This window comes from Anomalospiza imberbis, chromosome 1 (genome assembly GCF_031753505.1).
Source record: "Anomalospiza imberbis isolate Cuckoo-Finch-1a 21T00152 chromosome 1, ASM3175350v1, whole genome shotgun sequence".
NCBI lineage: Eukaryota > Metazoa > Chordata > Aves > Passeriformes > Viduidae > Anomalospiza > Anomalospiza imberbis.
Window position 1 is genome coordinate 90,689,334 of NC_089681.1, and position 17,947 is coordinate 90,707,280.

Below are 17,947 nucleotides of genomic sequence, written 5' to 3' on the forward strand. Positions count from 1 at the left end.
TTACTTCTGTGCAGACTGGGAAAACAAACAGAATGGCCGGTTTGTTAAACGGGGGATTGGCTGTGCATAATGTTATTCAGTATCATGACTGGTGTTTTTTTGGTTTTTTTTTTTTTTTTTTTAATTGAGATCTTGCTACAGACTGTGCACTGTGCGTATTAGGCAGTGTATTTTAGCTGCTAGTTTATCTTAAAAAGAAGAAAAAAGCAATTCACAGTTGCATTATCACCACAATTTTCTTCCACTTTGAATCCAAAGTTCAAGACAGCAAAATCCTAGTCCAACATTGCTAACAAGAAAAAAATGATTCTGTTTATGTACTAGAGTTTTGAGGAGCACATCAACCAAAGAGCTTTCATCTTCCTATCACATTGTTGCACCTGTTAGTTGTGCGCCTTCTAACTTTACATCAACCCAGGCAGGGCATGTTCACATGCAAGGTTTGCAAAAGTACGGGTCTTTTAATAAAAACAGAACTCATGATGGCATAGTTTATGTGAAATGGGTACAGAAGGACACAAGGTTGGCTTGCTTTGGTCTCTTTGGCATATACAGATTGCCTACTCCAAGAGCACAATTATCCCCGTGTTTCCGAAGCAATCAGTCATGCATTCTGTATTCTCAGCAGCCTGAAACAATGAAGAGCCCAGCTGATGCTGGCTGATGCTAACCTGGTGTAACTACTGAATGTGTGCCATAAGAAAATGGCCACAATGATTTTCAAATTTGTTTGTACTGGCTCTGGAAAAAATATTTTAATGCCAATGTGTAAGGAGATTTCCTACAATGTTTATAAAAAGATTAAAGTGACATCTACAACTTAACTTTAAGACACTGGGGTGTTTGGCATTGATACCTGGCAGTATTCCACAATCATCTGTGCCCGATAAAATAATTCTGCATAGAATCTTTTTCTATTACAGTAGTTTCCTCCAGCAGAAGTGTCATTAATGCAGGGAGAGCAATTCCAGGTGGACACCAGAAGCATGAACTGTTTTGCAAAGATACACATTTCAAAATCAATTAACACTTAAGAATTCTGTCTTAGAAGGGACAAAAGCCATGGCAAGGGCAAGTGCACTGCACTTCACAGCCCCTCCTTTCACTGCCTCCTCCAGCACACTGCCCTCCCAGCTGCCAGCTGGGGCCTTTATATATTTAGCAATGATCCTCTCTTGTCTGTCTTCCAGGAACTTGTCCCATCTCCCTTTGACCCACAGGATTCAGTTTTCTGGAAGGAGTTCTTCACCTCTGCTCCCTCTCCTGGGAGGGACGGGAAAGCAGAAGGTGAGGAATGTGTATCCAAAGGGGCTGCTATTCTCCTCTGAGGCTCAGTGGTAAGATGGGTTCATACCCTCTAGTCTTCCACTCCAACATCACTATCCTTCATCATTTTTACCAAGTCCTTTGCATCTGAGCAGCACCAGATAGAAACAGCTCCCTCTTTGAGCATTAAGCCTAATTGTACCAAACACAAGTAAAACATTTTTTTTTTTAAATCCCAAGTAAACAGTCTGTATTCTAACACACAACAGGTCTGCACCAATTAAATACAGTATGGCAATATATAAATTACAGTTCTTTACAGTAAATAGTAAAATACGAGAGTCCGCTTACTGTACACAACAATCAAAGAAAGAACAGCAGCTTTTCAGTAAGGTCCCAGGTATCTCAATCATTCACTTTCTAAGGAACAAAGAAAAGATACAGCAGGCCATTCACTTCACTCATTTTTTACCATGTTGCTTTACAAATATCCAGAACACTTGTACAGGCATCTACAGTATCTACATGTGGAACAACCTTCTTAGGAATTCATGAGCACCAGACATAAATCCCTCCATCATTCCTATTATTAAAATAAACTTTACAGATTAAAATTACTTTAGCAGGTTCTATTTCATCTTGATAATAAACCAGCAAGTAACAAGTGCAAAGTTTGCAGTCATGATCTATTTACTGCTTCTTTATTTCCCATTTCTCCCCACCCCACACCCAAAAAAACCAAAACCCCCTAAAAAACCCAGAATGTTGTCCTCTCACACCCTTGCAGTAATACTGTTTCTGCAGTCAAACTGCCCAGCTGGCTTTGCTAACATGTGAAATGCCAGACTCATAGCTTCAGGCATCGTCAGTCATTCCAATGCCAAGTCAGCACAGTGGCAGGCCTCAAGGAAGACAAAACATATGAAGCAGTTGGATATTTCAGTGTGCTTAAACACAAAGGCTGCATGGTGCCCAGTGACTGAAAGGAACATGGCACCAAGTTACCAGTTAAAACATTTACAATAGAAAGATATAAACAGCAAATATGTCAGTCTAAAACAAGTTCTTTGGTAATTAAGAACAGCGGTTGGGTCTTTTTTCCAAATACGGATTCACATCCTGGTTTTTCCTCAATAAAATATCTTTTGTTGTTTAAAATATATCTCCCAAGTTGTTGTGTAACAAATAGTCCAGTACCTCAGGTATCTACAATCAGCTTTAACTGTGTTTTAGTGTGCAGCTGTATCTGCCCACTGGCAGACAAACTATAGATACACATTCATATATATATAATATATATATTATTTATAAAAAATTAGAGAATTAAGTCAAGGACTCTAGAGAATACACATTCCATATGGACAGGTTAAAATGTACAATAGTTTCAAAAATCCATAAAGTTTTCTACACAGTGATGCGTGTAGTAAGTGCAAAAATACTGTGGTTTAGTTAATCCAAGATTTCCTGTTTTCCTGTTTCCTAGAAAAAGCAGAAGCCGCTGCATCTCCTGAATGGCAGAGGACATCTCCTCCTGTCTTGGGAGTGGCTGATGAGCCTTGAAGCACAGAACTCTTCCGCTTCTCTGAAGTGGAAGGTGCCTGAGACCGGGAAGTGCTACTCCATTTCCTTGCGGGAGCTGGTGCTTTGCTGAGGCGCCTGGGACGAACGAAAATGCCATGTCGCGGTTTGCAGTGGAAGTACTCTCTGCCTTTCACAATTCCATCGTGCTTCCCTTCAATGGAAAGAAATGCACAGGATTAAATGCTGGTGCTGCCATTAACACATACAATTGAGGTGTTGAAGTGTGAATAGCTTTAGTTATCTGTCAAATAGTCAAGATTGTTCCTGCTGACTGACAGAGCCAGATGCTCACCATACACTAGGGAGAACAAAACTTGGAAAGGAAGGCTTAAAACATGACCAAAAAGATGATTTTTCTAAAATATTGCTTTGTTAACTAACAGTTTAAAAAGCCAAGCATGTGTTCATTTTGCAAAATAAACTGTCCACAAAACCAATTGCTTGCAAAGCTTAAGATTTAGCTGGAGACAAATTTTGGGCATAAGTGATATTACCTGTTAAACTACTAAAAACATCTTTTTAAATTATCTGAAGCATTTCTATAGAAGTTTCTTAACACTTGCACAGCACTGACTTTTTCTGACCCCTCTGAAATGAAGTAACAGAAAACCTGTGTTCTGGAATTCATCTTTCCCCAGTGGAAAACAACAATACATCTCTAAAAGTCACTGACAGCAAACCTATCTGACAAGTGATGCACACTGTTAGTACTGTTCATGAATGTGTGCACACTTATTAAAAAAAATCTGCCAATTTTAAGCTTTGCTTGTTTCTCTGGGCTGTAAAAACAGATGGGTACCAACAGGGAGCTACCACAACATGCAAATGCAGAGCTTTTAGACAATTAAAAATGGATCAGAGCATCTATAAGCAGAAAGCTGAGAATTGGGTGTATCACATACCAAGCTTCATGAAACTGGAGGTACTTCCCAGGACTGAACTGGAAGGAATGATTGTACTATGACTTTAAAAATTGGTCACACTAGCTGCATAGATAACTCAGAACACATTTAGTCTTACCCAGCTGAACATTGAGCTCAACTCCAACCCAGATTCCAGCTGAAAAATCCACTGTTCCAACATATCTCACTGTGCCCATCTTATTACTTCCAACACAGACTTGCTCGCCCACGGCCACCCAGCTCGGCAAGATGTTGGCTTGATCTGCAGAAGCTCCTTCTTCACAATCAGAACCATCCAAATGGTCCTTCATAATAAAATCGTCCATGGAAGCATCAGGATAAGTCTCAGGATCTGAAGTGTCTTTCGCCAGTCCAGAACAAAAAGGGCTTTCCATGGCATCCTCAAGCCAGTTGTCACCTGCTGCTGCTGCTGCAGAGCTCTGCTGGCCCGTGCACGGGCCCTGACCCTTGCCAGGGCCTCGGGGTGACTCCGAGGTGCTCGCTCCATTAGAGGACAGAAGGGAACACGATTGTGGAGCTGTTGAATGGTCAAAGTCCTTCCCATCTTCAACACCCATGAACTCAGTAAAGGAGTGATCTTCCAGAACGTCCATCGTGTGCTCAACTGTCACCTCGCATGCTGAAAATTCAATGGTGTTTTTGCCATCCAAGAAACTTAGAGCCGAGAGGGATCCAGCTCTGGGTAACTGCTGAGAGTCTCTGTCAGTGGCACTGAATGACAGTGGTACTTGCTCTGTTAAGGCACTGTTTCCTTTCAGTGGTACCACAGGTAACTTCTCTCTCACTAACTCCTTTTCTGATTCTCGACATTCCTTGTTCAAAGAAGATCTTAAATCATGTGCAAGGGATGATCCTGAGGGATCACTAGAGTCCAACTCCTTGGAGTGACTGGCTAGCTGGTCTGTGCTATCACTACAGGGAACAAGCATGTCAGACAGGGTGGCATTAGAGGCACTGTGGGAGAAGTAGCCACTAGTGATGCTGCTAGTGGTGGGGCTGCGGGACACCTCTTTCTCAAGAACACGTGAGCTCATGAAGTCTGATTTAGAGGAAAACCACTCCCTGTTCTCCAGGCTAGCATTGTAAATACTGAAGTCAGCAAACTCCTCTGGTACGTACGGCCGGAAATTTTGAAAACTTTGTGGACTTATCAGTTTCTTATCAATGGCCTCCAACTCATTGTCTTCCTCCTCGGAGTCCTGCAAATGAGAAGAGGAATTAGGATTAGGAACCTTTGACAGTGAGGTTTCCAAAATAAACTAACCATCCTTGATTTTTTCCTTTCTGAGCATAGAGAAATATATACCTTTAATATTCTTTATTCTGAAGAATGGAAGACACCATTGAAAAGAGCTGTTGGGAATGTATCCTATCTACACTGAGCAATTCAATTTTTAGAAAATAAATTCTAAATAGTTTAGAAGATATAAATCAATAGTTTATATTGAAAGTTATTAAAAAGCTACGTATTTTCATACACAAACTTTTTTCCCCCCCATCATTTAGACTAATTAAACCTACTGAAGGTATTTTGTAGAGTTAATTCACTACCTAACAAGATAAACATAAATATGAATGGTAAAGGCCTTAAAAAGTCCCTGCTGCAATACAGGTTATTAAAAACTTTGGGATGATTAAAAACCTTGCACAGTGGGATCTTCTATTAACCTGATATCAGCGAGGCTAAATAAATTTGCTTACCCTGGCTATCACAGCTGAACATGTTCAGAATGTTTGCATATACAAGCAAAAAGATCAAATATTACAGCAAATCTTCAAGGAAGCATTTGTATGCAGACATGTACGTGTTTGGAGGGAAATAGGTGACACTAATCACCCTTGCAGAATAGAATTTGGAGGTGCCTCCCTGAATTTCCCCTTGGTGATGTGTGGGGATCCACTGTGACCAGACCACATATGTGGCTTTCACAGAATCCACCTGAAGCTGAGAACTTCAGTCTGGAAAGATGAATCTGAGAAAGACTCTGGCAACATGGTAGGGCTGCTCCTCCAAGATAAAATACTGCAGGCAGGACTCCACATGGATGCTTTTTTAAGTACTTCCTTTTTTATGTACATACATGTCTTCATTTACACATATATATGCAGGTATAAACATAGGTATATGTATACTCACACATATATAGTAAAAATGGTTAGTTTACAGGAAATTTCTACTAGAAATAATTGTATTTTAGGAAAAATGAAAACTGTTGAAGTCCTTTAAAGAAATGGTAGCCCCCATTATTTCTCAGTTCCTTTATCTGCATCACAGATTTCAAATTCTGATCAAGGCAGATCCTGTGTGATATCTGAAGTACCTGGATGCTTTCAGACACCTGCTGTGATTCACCAATGTAAAAGGAAAAGCAGAACAGTTAACCAGATGACCACAGAGTGCCAACACATCAGTTTAAACATCATCTTGAAAATGTTTCCTCACTTCAAAATAGCCAAGACTGCTCAAAATAAGTTTGTATAACAAAAATTCCAATGCTCAGACAGGAAACAGATTTGCTCAGTTTGCCCATGTCAGAATAATCACAGAATTGTTTGGATTGGAAGGCACCTCTTGATGTCAATTAGGCCAATCTCCCTCTGCTCAAGCTGAGTCAGCCAGAGCAGGTTGTCCAAGACAGTGCCCAGCTGGGTGGATTCTGAGATCTCTACAACCTTTCTGCACAACTCATTCCAGTGTTTGAACGGCCTCCCAGTAGAAAAAGTGTATTCTTGTTCCATCTTGTGGTCAGATGGAATCTCATGTGTTTTGATTTGCCTCATGTCCTGTCACTGGACACTGCTGAAAAGACTCTGCCTTGGCCCATCAGGTGTTTTTATATATTGATAAGATGCCCCTCTGACTGGTCTCCTTAAGGCTGAACAGCTCCAGATATTCCAGCCTCTCCCCATTTGTCAGACAGCCCTTATCTGCAACAAGGTCTCATGTCCATTCTCACCATGTTCAAACTCATAGGAAATATAATTCAGTATTATCTATGCAGGATAGCCTTTTAAGATGACTCAAGATTTTCAATACTATTAATTCTTTGTTGGCACAGCTATCGGTATCTGAACAGGACATTTCTACTTGTCTAAGTATATCTGACAAATCCAACCACATTTCAGATTATTAATATTTGCTCAAGTAAAGGCTTGATATCCTTTGCTTTCTAATTTTCACAGCACTCTTTCAGAGTTATTTCTCATACAGAATTTGGATGAAGGCTTTAATTTGCAATTATTTATTTCTCTGAAGAGGAGCAATAGTGTTATAAAATGTCATGTAAGACTACTGAGTATTATTTATACTGTTGAAAATCTTGCTACTTACATCTGAAATCCACAGTTCCTTTAGAAGTAAAGAAAAAATTAATACTTCCTTTGTTGAGAGTACAAATATCCTTCCAAGCACTAAAGCCTTATGCAAAGCATCTTTTTTGCATATTGCAGGATACCAGTTGCTCATCTCTGAGGGATGTTTTCTCAATCATTCTGCTTACTTCTTCCCTTTTACCAATTTTACTTTTGCAAAACTAAGTTTTGTTCTATGCAGAACCTTATAGTTTGTTTTTTTTAATCATTAAAAACTAAGGATTTATCTAATACACTTTTTGAAGATGAAGATTATATACAAACTCCAAACTAAAAATATTTAATGAAGGAAGTATTTCTAGTAGATACTAGCTAAATGTCCCCTTCAGACCAAAAGGTATTTTTATACGAGTTCTTTATGTCTCCTTTGAAACTTGCAAGATTCCTCATTTGACTGAAAAAACCCCACCTTGGTGGTTTCCCTGTTCAGAATCAGACTGGATAAGAGGCTGTAACTGAGAAATGGCTCTACAGACATACAGACATTGGTGAGTGATTAGGAAAGGCCAAACAAGTAACCACAGTGTCAGTCATGTGCCATTTCAGGGTTATCTGTCATCGTAATTATAAAAGCTAAGCTACAGAGAACCAGTTTTCTTACTAGAACATGGGCTATGAAAAATGCTGTGAATAGGTGAAGAGACATCACCTTGTGACAAACAAAAGATGCCCTTGGTGGGGACAAGACATATTTCCTTACAGAGCTCATCTTAAGTTTCCTGACTGGGAAATTCCAGAAACAAAGCAATATCAGAGTTTTTCAGATTTCTGTGGATGTGAGATGGGGAAAAAAGAACGAAGGTGCCTCATACAGCTCAGGCTACTGGTATAAATAAAGATAAAATCTTTGAAACACTGGTTAAGAAACTTCAGCAACTTCCCTGGGATGTAACAAAATGACTATAATGAAAAGCAGATTTAAGAACTGGTAACAGAAAGACCATAACAGCAAGAACTAATGAGACAAGACTATACATCACGTTCTAGCAGTAAAGAAGCAAAATAAGCAGGAGCACAGAGCAGCTTCCCTACACCTGCTTTGCATATGCATTTTCAAGTCCCTACATTACACCTCTCAAGTAACCTCAACAAGTTAGTTCCCATTTTACTAATTTAAAAATCAGTGGTTGCACCACAGATGCCTCAATTTTTACTGCCCACTAGAAGGGTTTCCTCTTAGCAAACCCTCCCTTAAACATGTTAATTGCTGGCAGTATTTAAATACACTTAATAGGAAAACAATTAATCAGACCTTAACATAAGTCACTGTATTCCTATATTATATAGAACATGCCCCTATATCATGCTGTTTTGATATAGCTGCAATATCAAGCATGTGTAAGTAGTCTCTGAAATTTCAGGTTGAATGCTCTATTTCAGGCCAACTGAATAAAAAAATATTTTTCGTTACCTGCTTTTTCTTCCCCCTTCCTTTGGCAGATATGTTTTGAATATTGGAATACTTCAGCCTAGTTAAAATACAGGGCTCACTGCAGCTCTGAAAAATGGGGTAGTCTGAGAAGCCTACTTCCTACGAAGACTTCTTTCCTAAAGCAATAAAACCCCCAGAAACATCACTTGCTAAACACAACACCCTAGGCTGTCAGGGCTACAAAAAGCAGCTGTGTCAACCTCTTCCCCACTAGCAACTGCTACTTCTTGCCTATCTCTCCAGGACACTCAAGGGTGTAAAAAGTCATCAGACAGAGGACTAGATCCAAATGAAAAACTCCATGGTAGTCAAGCCATCACCTGGGCGGATCAGTTCCCTTGATCTGACTTCCTATGCAACCAAACAAAAAGCTGTGTTGATACAAGGGAGAAGTCAGTACGAGTCAAGCAGCTGAGAACTGAAAGAACACCTCTTTTTATGGTTCATTTGGCTACAGCAGGTTTACAGTGTTCAGTGAATTAGATCCCTTCTAGTTGGCAAAGCCTGGTGGCAGGCTGTTGCCCTTTCCTAGCTCTGAAAGCTTCTGTGTATCTGTGGAAAGCAGCACAGGCAAATGCCTGGGTTAAATCAGGGCATGCATGGGGTGGGACTTTGTTTTCACTCAAGGGATTAAAACTACCCTCAAATTGCTATGGAAAGTTTTGTAACAATTTATTTTCCAAGGGATGCTTTTTCAACTAGAAGATTTTTTTCTTCCAAATACCTTCATGCTATTTGTATCAGTGCCTCAGTGCGAGTCAGCACATCAGCTACCTTATGGAAAATTAACATGATCAAGAATAAAACAGCTGCCACCCAAGCCCAGCAGCCACGCTTCAAATATATAAACCAGAACACTCAGGATACTTTGGTCTAACAAGTTACAAAACAGCATTAGAAATCCAGAACAAGTTTTTTAATGGCTTGGCTATGTGGTAGGAATGAAGATAACTGTTGAATAGCAGAGCCCATCACTAGGATTTTGTGGAAAACCGTCCCACAGGACTTAGGAAATAATTTGAAGGTTCTGAATTTTAAATCTAAAGCTCTGATTAAAGCAAGTATTTGCAGCCATGTTCCACAGCCCCAAAACCAAAACGTTCATACAGCAGAAATGATGATACACGTTTTGTTGAAGCAGCAGTGAGAAAAGGATTTAGCAAGTGAAGATTAAAACAAAAGCCCTCCACCTCAATTTCCACCTGAATTATGATGAAGACAGGCTGCAGGTTAATTAAGAGCAGCAATCTTAGTCATATTACTTCCATGTCAGGCAATTAGAAGCTTTTATAGTGTACCCACACCTAAATGCACGGTTACTTACACCAAATGGGATCATTCCATTTACTCTGGGGTATAGTCACAAAATCTAGGTAACATACAAGGTATATTAGAGTGACAAAAGCATTGCTCACTAACCCATCCTTTTCTTGATCTTTTGTGCCCTGTAAATTCTACAGCCTCCCCTCTCCCCCCACCCCACAAGACATATGACATATAAACATTAAAACCCAAAACAAAACAGAAACAGAACACCAAACCCCAGTAGAGTTAGTTCCAGTGACAGAATGCATTTGCAAGCCAGGCAAGCAACTGTCACAACCATAACCTACAATCAGTCACAAGTGGTTATTTCCACAACTTCTTTTTCCTGCTGGAGTAGTGTGAATGCCTCAAGCCCACCACCAGGCCTCGAGACAGGAACTGGTACAAAACTTACAATCTTCTCCTCAGGCATGTTGCTGGCCCTGCTTCCTGCAGGCACAGCACAGCCAGCACAGTGCACCTGCGATGGAGGCATGCTCTGCAAAGTTTGAGACACACAACACATCACACAAACCACAACTCTGACCACACTGCTAACTGGGTGCCAAGTCAGAAAGGTGGGAAGACGTGATGAAGATGAAACAGCATTGGCCATACAGACATCAAAATTCAGGTTAATGGGTAGGGGAATTCATGCACTCCTCCCAGAGTTTGAGGGTGAGGAATAAAGGCCAGAATTATAACCACCCCAGAATAGTTTCACAGAATTATGTTTTGTCTATGAAAAAAACACACCAACACTTTACTGAATAATAAAAAGAAAAAGGTGCAAAGGTAGTAAAGTAGCTACTGCTACTTTAAAATAGAAGTATACTGTAATGGACAATACATACTAAGAAGTAAAAAAACCCCAAAATCCACAAACTCTGTATTCAGGTAAAAAACAAAACTCCAAAAAGCAAAACTCCACCAGATATAAAGAGTGACCTGAATACTTTTACCAGAGAATTGCAAAATTCTATTGCAACAGATGCAAATGATTTTTCAAGTACACAAAATCACTCCATCTCCTTTAAAAAAGCAGGTGGTTTTCAAAGATTACCTCTTGACTAAGTAGAGGTCGGCTTTCAAGTGGGGTCTTCTGTTTATGCTCCTCTTTCACTGGCATTAAGGGCTTGAAAAACTTTGGTGGCTGGGGAGAAAATGCTTTAAAAGGGCTGGCCATTAAAGCATGGTAATTCTCTGCTACAACACCTAGGTAAAAAAGCAAAAATAGTGTATTTCAGTTCTTCATATCCTGACTGCAAGATCATATTTCAAAACAACTAAAGCTTAAGCCATGCAATTGACAAAGTTGCTGGCTACAGAAAAATGTCAGTATTTAAGTATTTAACCACTGGCCTAGGCATGAAATAATGCAGAGCTCGGTAAGATGCTCAGAGAAATCTGGAAACAGAAGGAAAACAGAGAACAGCAGTACCTGCCCCTTCCATTTTGAGGCTTCAAAATTTCTCCTTTTCATCTTGGTCATAAAACCAGTGGGAAGTGTCCTTGAAAATAGAACTGAGAAGCTATTTGCTTCCTGTGTCTCACCTGACCTCTGCCCACAAGACTGCAAATCTGCCCTGTAACCAAGCCAGCCATCCAGAACAGACAGCATGATCAAAAAGGAAATTATAAGCAAGGAAGCAATGAATAAACCCCCAGTCCCACTTTATTGCAGCAGTATTTCTACCCGCACTGCCTGGTCAATGTGACCTGAAGGAATCAAGGCACCTGTGACACACTGGCAGGGAGCCACAGCCAATATCCACATATCATGTAAAGAACCTGTCTAAGGATGCTTCCCACTTTAAAAAAAGCATCTTCAAATTCATAAAATAACAGCAGTTGCATTTTGTTCTTTTGTGTGTGTGTGTGATGTTTTACTTTGGGTGTTTTCTTTTTTTTTTTTTTTTTTTCTTCTACAGTTTTGATTTATATTTAGCACATTCTGCCCTCTTCTTCACCCTCTTTCCTGGATGTCTTATGCATTTCTCCTTTTCTCCCCCATTTCCAGATTGTTTAGCTCCTTAAGTAGAAGCTGGATAACACATTTATTAGGAAAAGAGCACTGGGAATTTAATTTTCAGTTTAATGCAGTAAATAAGAATCCACTAGCACTGTCATTACATGTATGAAATCTCACCACTGCCATCTTTGCTCTTGCGAGGTGACTCCCTGGGTAAAGTACCATAGCATGATACATCTTGATAATTGGAACAACAGTCAGATATATCTAGGTGACTTTCAGACCAACCCTAAAAAATAAAAATACATAAATCTTCATGATGATGCAGGCAAATGTGGAAAAAAACAATAGGTAAACTCAGGTGGTTTTTTTAAGAGTCAACCAAACCCCACAAACCAAAGCTCTCAATTACTGACTTCAGACAATTTTCCTGTCACACAGAAATGCATTGTTTAAAATGTAATTAGCTGGTCAGAGAAATAGTTAAAGTTTTGCTCTTTCTGTTTCTTACATATCAGTTTATATAATTCTAATATGAAAAGCAGAGAAGGACAATAAGGTTTAATGCAAATTTATATGTAATGGGTGCAGAACTTTGAAGATATATTATGTAAATCAACTGCTTTAAACACTATTAAAGGAAAATACTATCTCTATTTTCCTTTTTTTTCGCCCCAGTTCTCAAACACATCTTGCTTCTGGTGGGGATGGGAAATCCGGGAATGTGAACTGTTTGTTGCTACATTTTCATACCTTGTCATCTTCATCGCAGGCAGAAAGATCCAGTCGACTACAGGACACCTACAGGACACCAAGAGACAGAATGACAAAATGCCTACCTTTTATTTGTAAGATATAAAACCTTGAGGAAACACTATGATCATTTAGTCCTAATAACTGTTTTGCTCTCTCTTTTCAGACCAGATTATGTATAAAGACATCTAAGTTTCTGCTAAGTTCTGCATGAGAGAACACATAAAATGGAAACTACTCCTTATACCATGAAAAAAGTTAAAGGGACTTGGAGGTAAAAGTAATCTCAATCAGGGCAGCTGTTATCCTGAACTATGTCCCAAAAGGATTTCCTTGTAAAAGGAGAAGAGTTTCAACCAACCCTCCCTCTTCCCTGTTAACTTCATTATCTACTAGGACGGACAGTTTTGGGGAGGGGGTTTCACTTCATGGCCACTTCCCCACAGGCAGGTTAATCCCAGAACAGAGCAATTTTTACCATATCCCATTGTGCAAGCATTACATCAGCACACAGACAGCAGCCCCTGCCCCATCAGTGCTAACGATGAAGGGTCCTTACGTTGTGCACATTCGGAGTGCTGATGCTCCTGCGGATGTTCCTGGCTTTGGTGGAGAGAGCCTCTTTGACAGTGACTGCCTGTGTAAAGAGAACAAAACACTAACAGCAAGGCCATGGTCTCCTCAGGAGACCTGAGCAAGCAGGATAGGGACATTTTTTCAGTGCAGCTAACAGCAGCAATCAGGGCTTGCATTCACAAATCTTAATTTGCACACACAACCACCAAAGCTTCTGTCTGAAATTCCTTCTTTAGCCTTTGCTTGTTCAGGTTCTGAGTCATTGCCAGCTTTAGTTATTACATCCACCACCTCTGGAAATTTGTATTTCACAGAACTAACTTCATCTTAAATTTATCTGTCCAATAATCTCTAAAAAAACACCCAACTGAAAAAAAAAAAGCAACACGGTATTTTTAAAAAATCAGTCATCTCTTCTTGAACTCTCATAATCCAGTGCAAAGGGTGCAAGCAATGCCTCTTCCTTGCCTGTCTTAGCCGCTCAAGGCTCAGAATGTTCTCCACTTGCAGCACTCCACGTGTGTATTTCTCAATGTAGGTTTCGCCATCGGACGTGCCCTCGTTCTCACTCCTTGCAGCCATCAGTGCTAAGGTCTCACGATCCTCAATTTCTTCTGTAGCCTAAAGTAGAAGTTACACCATTAAAGGTTTCAAAAAGGAAAGCCAATTGTTTTAGCTCGCTTTTTTAGACCAGTTCAATCCAGAAAATAATTTGATTTGGGCATCTTAAACTTAATCAGCAAACCTAATTACAGTCAATGATCCAGGGTTGTTCTATAGAGATGGAAATGATGCTGAAGAGATCAAGCTTAGAAGAAGTTTTGAGCATTTGCTGTAGTAAATGCACTTCTAGAAATAATGCATATATAACCTGAAATTGTGTATGTAAGGCTCAACTAATGACAACTTTCTAGGCAAGGAAATGTAATTTCCTTCCCAAATCTTAAAATATGCTGTGATTTCCCTAGAGTTTAAAATTTAAGTAGTACTGCAACAAAGTGACAATTATAGGGTTTCAAGACTATGTTTTAATTTGTCCAGTTTGTTTACTTTTAAAATAAATTTTATAGAACATCTACAACTAATACACACTTTTTTCTATAAAAAGTAATTTGTATTCCTGTGAACTCAGATTCCCAGCTATTCTGTTTTCACAAACCTGAACCTTCCTCTGAGTACCTGCTGTATTTTCCCTGTAGATTTTAAGCTAATGGGCCTTCAAAAATAACTCTACTACAAGAACTTAGTTAAACACAGTAGAAGAGAAAATAAAATCCCCACAGTTTTCAACTATTTAAAGAAACATGATCTCACACTGAACTTCAGTATATCCACTTTGGCAACCTGCCTCATACCAGCAAAGCAGGACATTTACTTTCTGATCAGTATCACCCAATGCAGTAGGTCAATTCTGCTGATTGTTGTGAATTTGCCATAGAAATACAGTATGATTTACCTTTGGTATATTGGATACTATTTCATAAGTCACTCCACAGGCATAATATATATTTTTCAAGGATATTCTCCTTTTCAGGCTCTGGGTAAAACTCTAGAAAGAAAGTAATTTTCAGTTACTGTTTTGATAATATTTATGACATCCTAAGAAGTAAAAAGTTGCAATGAAAAATCTGATTATGAAGCCAATCAGAACCATAATTTATTAAATTATTTTTTTTAGTATTTATGATATTTTAAGCACTCTTTACAGCACTGTGCTCCGTATACAATGCTACTAAATTCAATCAGTTGAAAAATGGACAGCTCAAAGAAATATACCAGTACACAGCTTCACTGCAACCTATAAACATCTAGCTTTCATTTCTCTCTCGTAAGAACTAGGGAGACCAGACTCAAAAAATTAAGTAAACAGCTAAGAAAACATATTCATTAAATTAAGAATATGAAAAAAACAAAGAATAAAAGAACATATAAACTCATTACCTGCTTGTTATAAATGTTGGCTGCAATCCTTTTGCGCAATACCAGTTCCATTGCAGCAGGGTGACTGAGCTGCACAGTAGTCTTCACTATCAAGTAAATTCTCTCATTTTGAGGAGTTACCCTATTGAGGTGCACTGAATCATGGACAGAAGAGTCCCAGGCAGCAGTGGCTGAAACCTATGCAGACAAATTAAGTGGAAGAAGGAAAGGGAAATCAAAGATTCTTTTATTCTAACAAAAGGTATAATTTACAATGATTTAACATGAAGTAAAACAATTCCTTAATAAGAGAAAAATCACCATCATTGAACAAAGTGGAGTCAAACCTCCTTTTCATAGTAAGGAATTTATCAGAAGAATCATAAAAGAGGTGTTAAGATTCTGGGGAAAATAATTATGATCACAATCCCTGCACTTGCAAACTCTGCCCCAAAAGGAAGTTTTCACATGGCTGGAGACAGAAAGGAAAGCAGAAGAAGGACTGGATGAAGGAATACAAATCCTACTGCTACTATATTAGAAGTGCATTAATTTCAATGTAAAATCTTCCATCTGTGTTGGATTAGGTTAACAGCCCAGACAGAATAAACCTGCACCCATTCTGTAGTATTTTTTTTCCTTCCCTCTGCCTTCCCCCCAGCTTTGGTGTCCTCTTTATTCTGGAAAGAGTCTCTTAAACAATGGCCTGCGTAGATGCAGGGCATGGAAGGAATCAGTTAAGAAATTCCAAAATGGATTCAGAACCATTAATTTCCAACAATTCCCAAACCATATATTTAAAAAACAGTAATTATGTACTAAAAATGAAATAATTTTTATTTAAGTATTAAGCTTTGCCTAGTGCATACAATAAAACCTCATTTTCTCTGAAGAGTTAAGAGCCTGCAAGAGGCATGATGAAGGGGTGAGGAAAGCAGGAAAAGAGATTTTGAGTCAGGCAGTTGAATTATTCTTTGCCAAGAGTTAAGACTTGTCATCTCTGAATTAACGCAAAAGAGCTAACAAGTCATATCCTCGTAAATTCTAAATAAATAGGCCAGAAAATAAAGGCAGCACTAGATACAGATGGTACTTCTAAGACAAAAAGGTAATAATAATAATAATAATAATTAAATACATAGAAGTAGGAAATAAAACATAAGAAGAAAGCATTTACACAAGCTAGAGTTGTCAAAAAGGAGGCTTGCTAACAATTTACCTCATCATCACTGTGTTTTATGATCGGCAGATAAAAGAATGGGCTCCCATGCTCCTTTGGTAGTATTGAGTTAACTCCTGATGCATGGGGACCTATAAGTTGTTCATTGGCACTGAGGTCATCAGCTAATGAAACAAATGTGCAAAGAATGAAATAGTTTTATACCAAAGGATATGAATATATAGAGGCAAAGTTGTAATAAAGGCCTACTCATATTGCATATTACATTAAATCCTTAGTACTATGCAGCATTTTGAAGATGATTTCAGCATACAAAAGAAATTGAGAATAGCAGTTCTGGCTACATTACGCTTTTAGCTAAACAAACAAAAGGTGTGCAATGACACAATAAGCCTATTTAAATATCCTATTTGATTTGACCTTTTGTCTGCTAATCTCTGCTGATAGTAAAAAAAAAAAAAAACACCAAAAAAACACCAAAAAAACCTCAAAAAAACAAAAAAAAAAACCAAACCAAAACAAATAAACTATTCCTTGTGATCACAGATGAAGGAAGAGGGTATTTCACTTTCCAAAAGTATCTGCTAAAGCAGGTTTTGATGCATTGCCTATATAAATAATCCACTCCAGTGCTGGATGTGATAAGGCCTATAGATCCTCTTGTGCTTTATGATCAGGTTTATAATTAGACTTGTTTCCCAAACAGTCCTTAAATGTGGAGATACCTCTAGTCTCTTGCTACTTAGACTGTATATCTGTGTCTTAAGCATATATATCAATATTCTCCTTGCATTTAGAACTAAATACCTTCAAAGGGGGAAGTCTTAGATTCTGTAAAAAAAGCTCATTATAGCCCTAACACAGTCTTCATTAAATGAGCTGTTTAAAACTCTACAGAAATGCCAGTGGAAGGAGCTCTGAAAGCAGTGGGAGAGTCTCTATTAATGCCTTAATGACATGTGAATTTGTACATCAAAACACTTACAGGATTTCCTCATCTGCTGTTTGATTCAAACTAAGTTTCCTTTCTTACAGTATTTTCTGTTGTACAGCCCATCACTATACTCCCGTGTTCCCAGACTTTCATCCTTATTCTAAAATAATTGTGCTTAATTATGCCAACATACACAACCAGAAGAAAAAGTGCTTTACAAGCCATATCAGACAGTGTCATTGCCAGGACTTGTTTGATTTCTTACACCTTTCAAGTCCAATTTTCCATTTAACCATTTATTGACCCAAAATAACCCCTATTTCCCCCTCCACAAATTTCTTAATCTCCTTTTACAACATACCATTCAGATCAAGGAAGAGGACAGGTATATGTGTTTCCATTCCTGCAGGTGGAATCCTAAAACAAAACAAAATGGTAACAAAAAAGGCAAATTCATACCTAAGCTAATTTGGGCAAACAGCTCTCCATGCAATATTCATTTACTGTAACCAATGGCTAAAGCTGTCAACATTCTGATGGCTATTCTGAATGCCTGTGTGGCACAGACAGCATTTTATTAGCTCATGCAGAGCTAAATCTAGAGCTTTGCCAAAACTCAATTCACACCACACAGCATGTGGCAGTTACTATGAGGACCAGAGTTCTAAACATCCTGTTCTGCTCCTTATGAAGTTAACTGGTTGTAGTCATCTCACACATTAAGGTCAGCAAC

The 17,947-nt window shown here is 38.7% G+C and overlaps 1 protein-coding gene across 1 annotated transcript in view; it reads right to left on the reverse strand.

Moving 5' to 3' along the window:
- Positions 1 to 1,717: 1,717 nt before the first annotated feature.
- Positions 1,718 to 17,947, reverse strand: part of KIF13A (kinesin family member 13A) — a 106,032-nt gene continuing 89,802 nt past the window's right edge. The window contains exons 29-40 of the mRNA XM_068199817.1: positions 17,576 to 17,631; positions 16,320 to 16,444; positions 15,122 to 15,298; positions 14,637 to 14,729; positions 13,649 to 13,801; positions 13,164 to 13,241; positions 12,605 to 12,652; positions 12,029 to 12,140; positions 10,943 to 11,094; positions 10,295 to 10,378; positions 3,868 to 4,969; positions 1,718 to 2,998 (exon numbers count right to left, since the gene is read on the reverse strand). Coding sequence (XP_068055918.1) covers positions 2,712 to 2,998; positions 3,868 to 4,969; positions 10,295 to 10,378; positions 10,943 to 11,094; positions 12,029 to 12,140; positions 12,605 to 12,652; positions 13,164 to 13,241; positions 13,649 to 13,801; positions 14,637 to 14,729; positions 15,122 to 15,298; positions 16,320 to 16,444; positions 17,576 to 17,631 — 2,467 coding nt within the window. The 3' untranslated portion in view covers positions 1,718 to 2,711. The remainder of the gene's footprint in view (positions 2,999 to 3,867; positions 4,970 to 10,294; positions 10,379 to 10,942; positions 11,095 to 12,028; positions 12,141 to 12,604; positions 12,653 to 13,163; positions 13,242 to 13,648; positions 13,802 to 14,636; positions 14,730 to 15,121; positions 15,299 to 16,319; positions 16,445 to 17,575; positions 17,632 to 17,947) is intronic.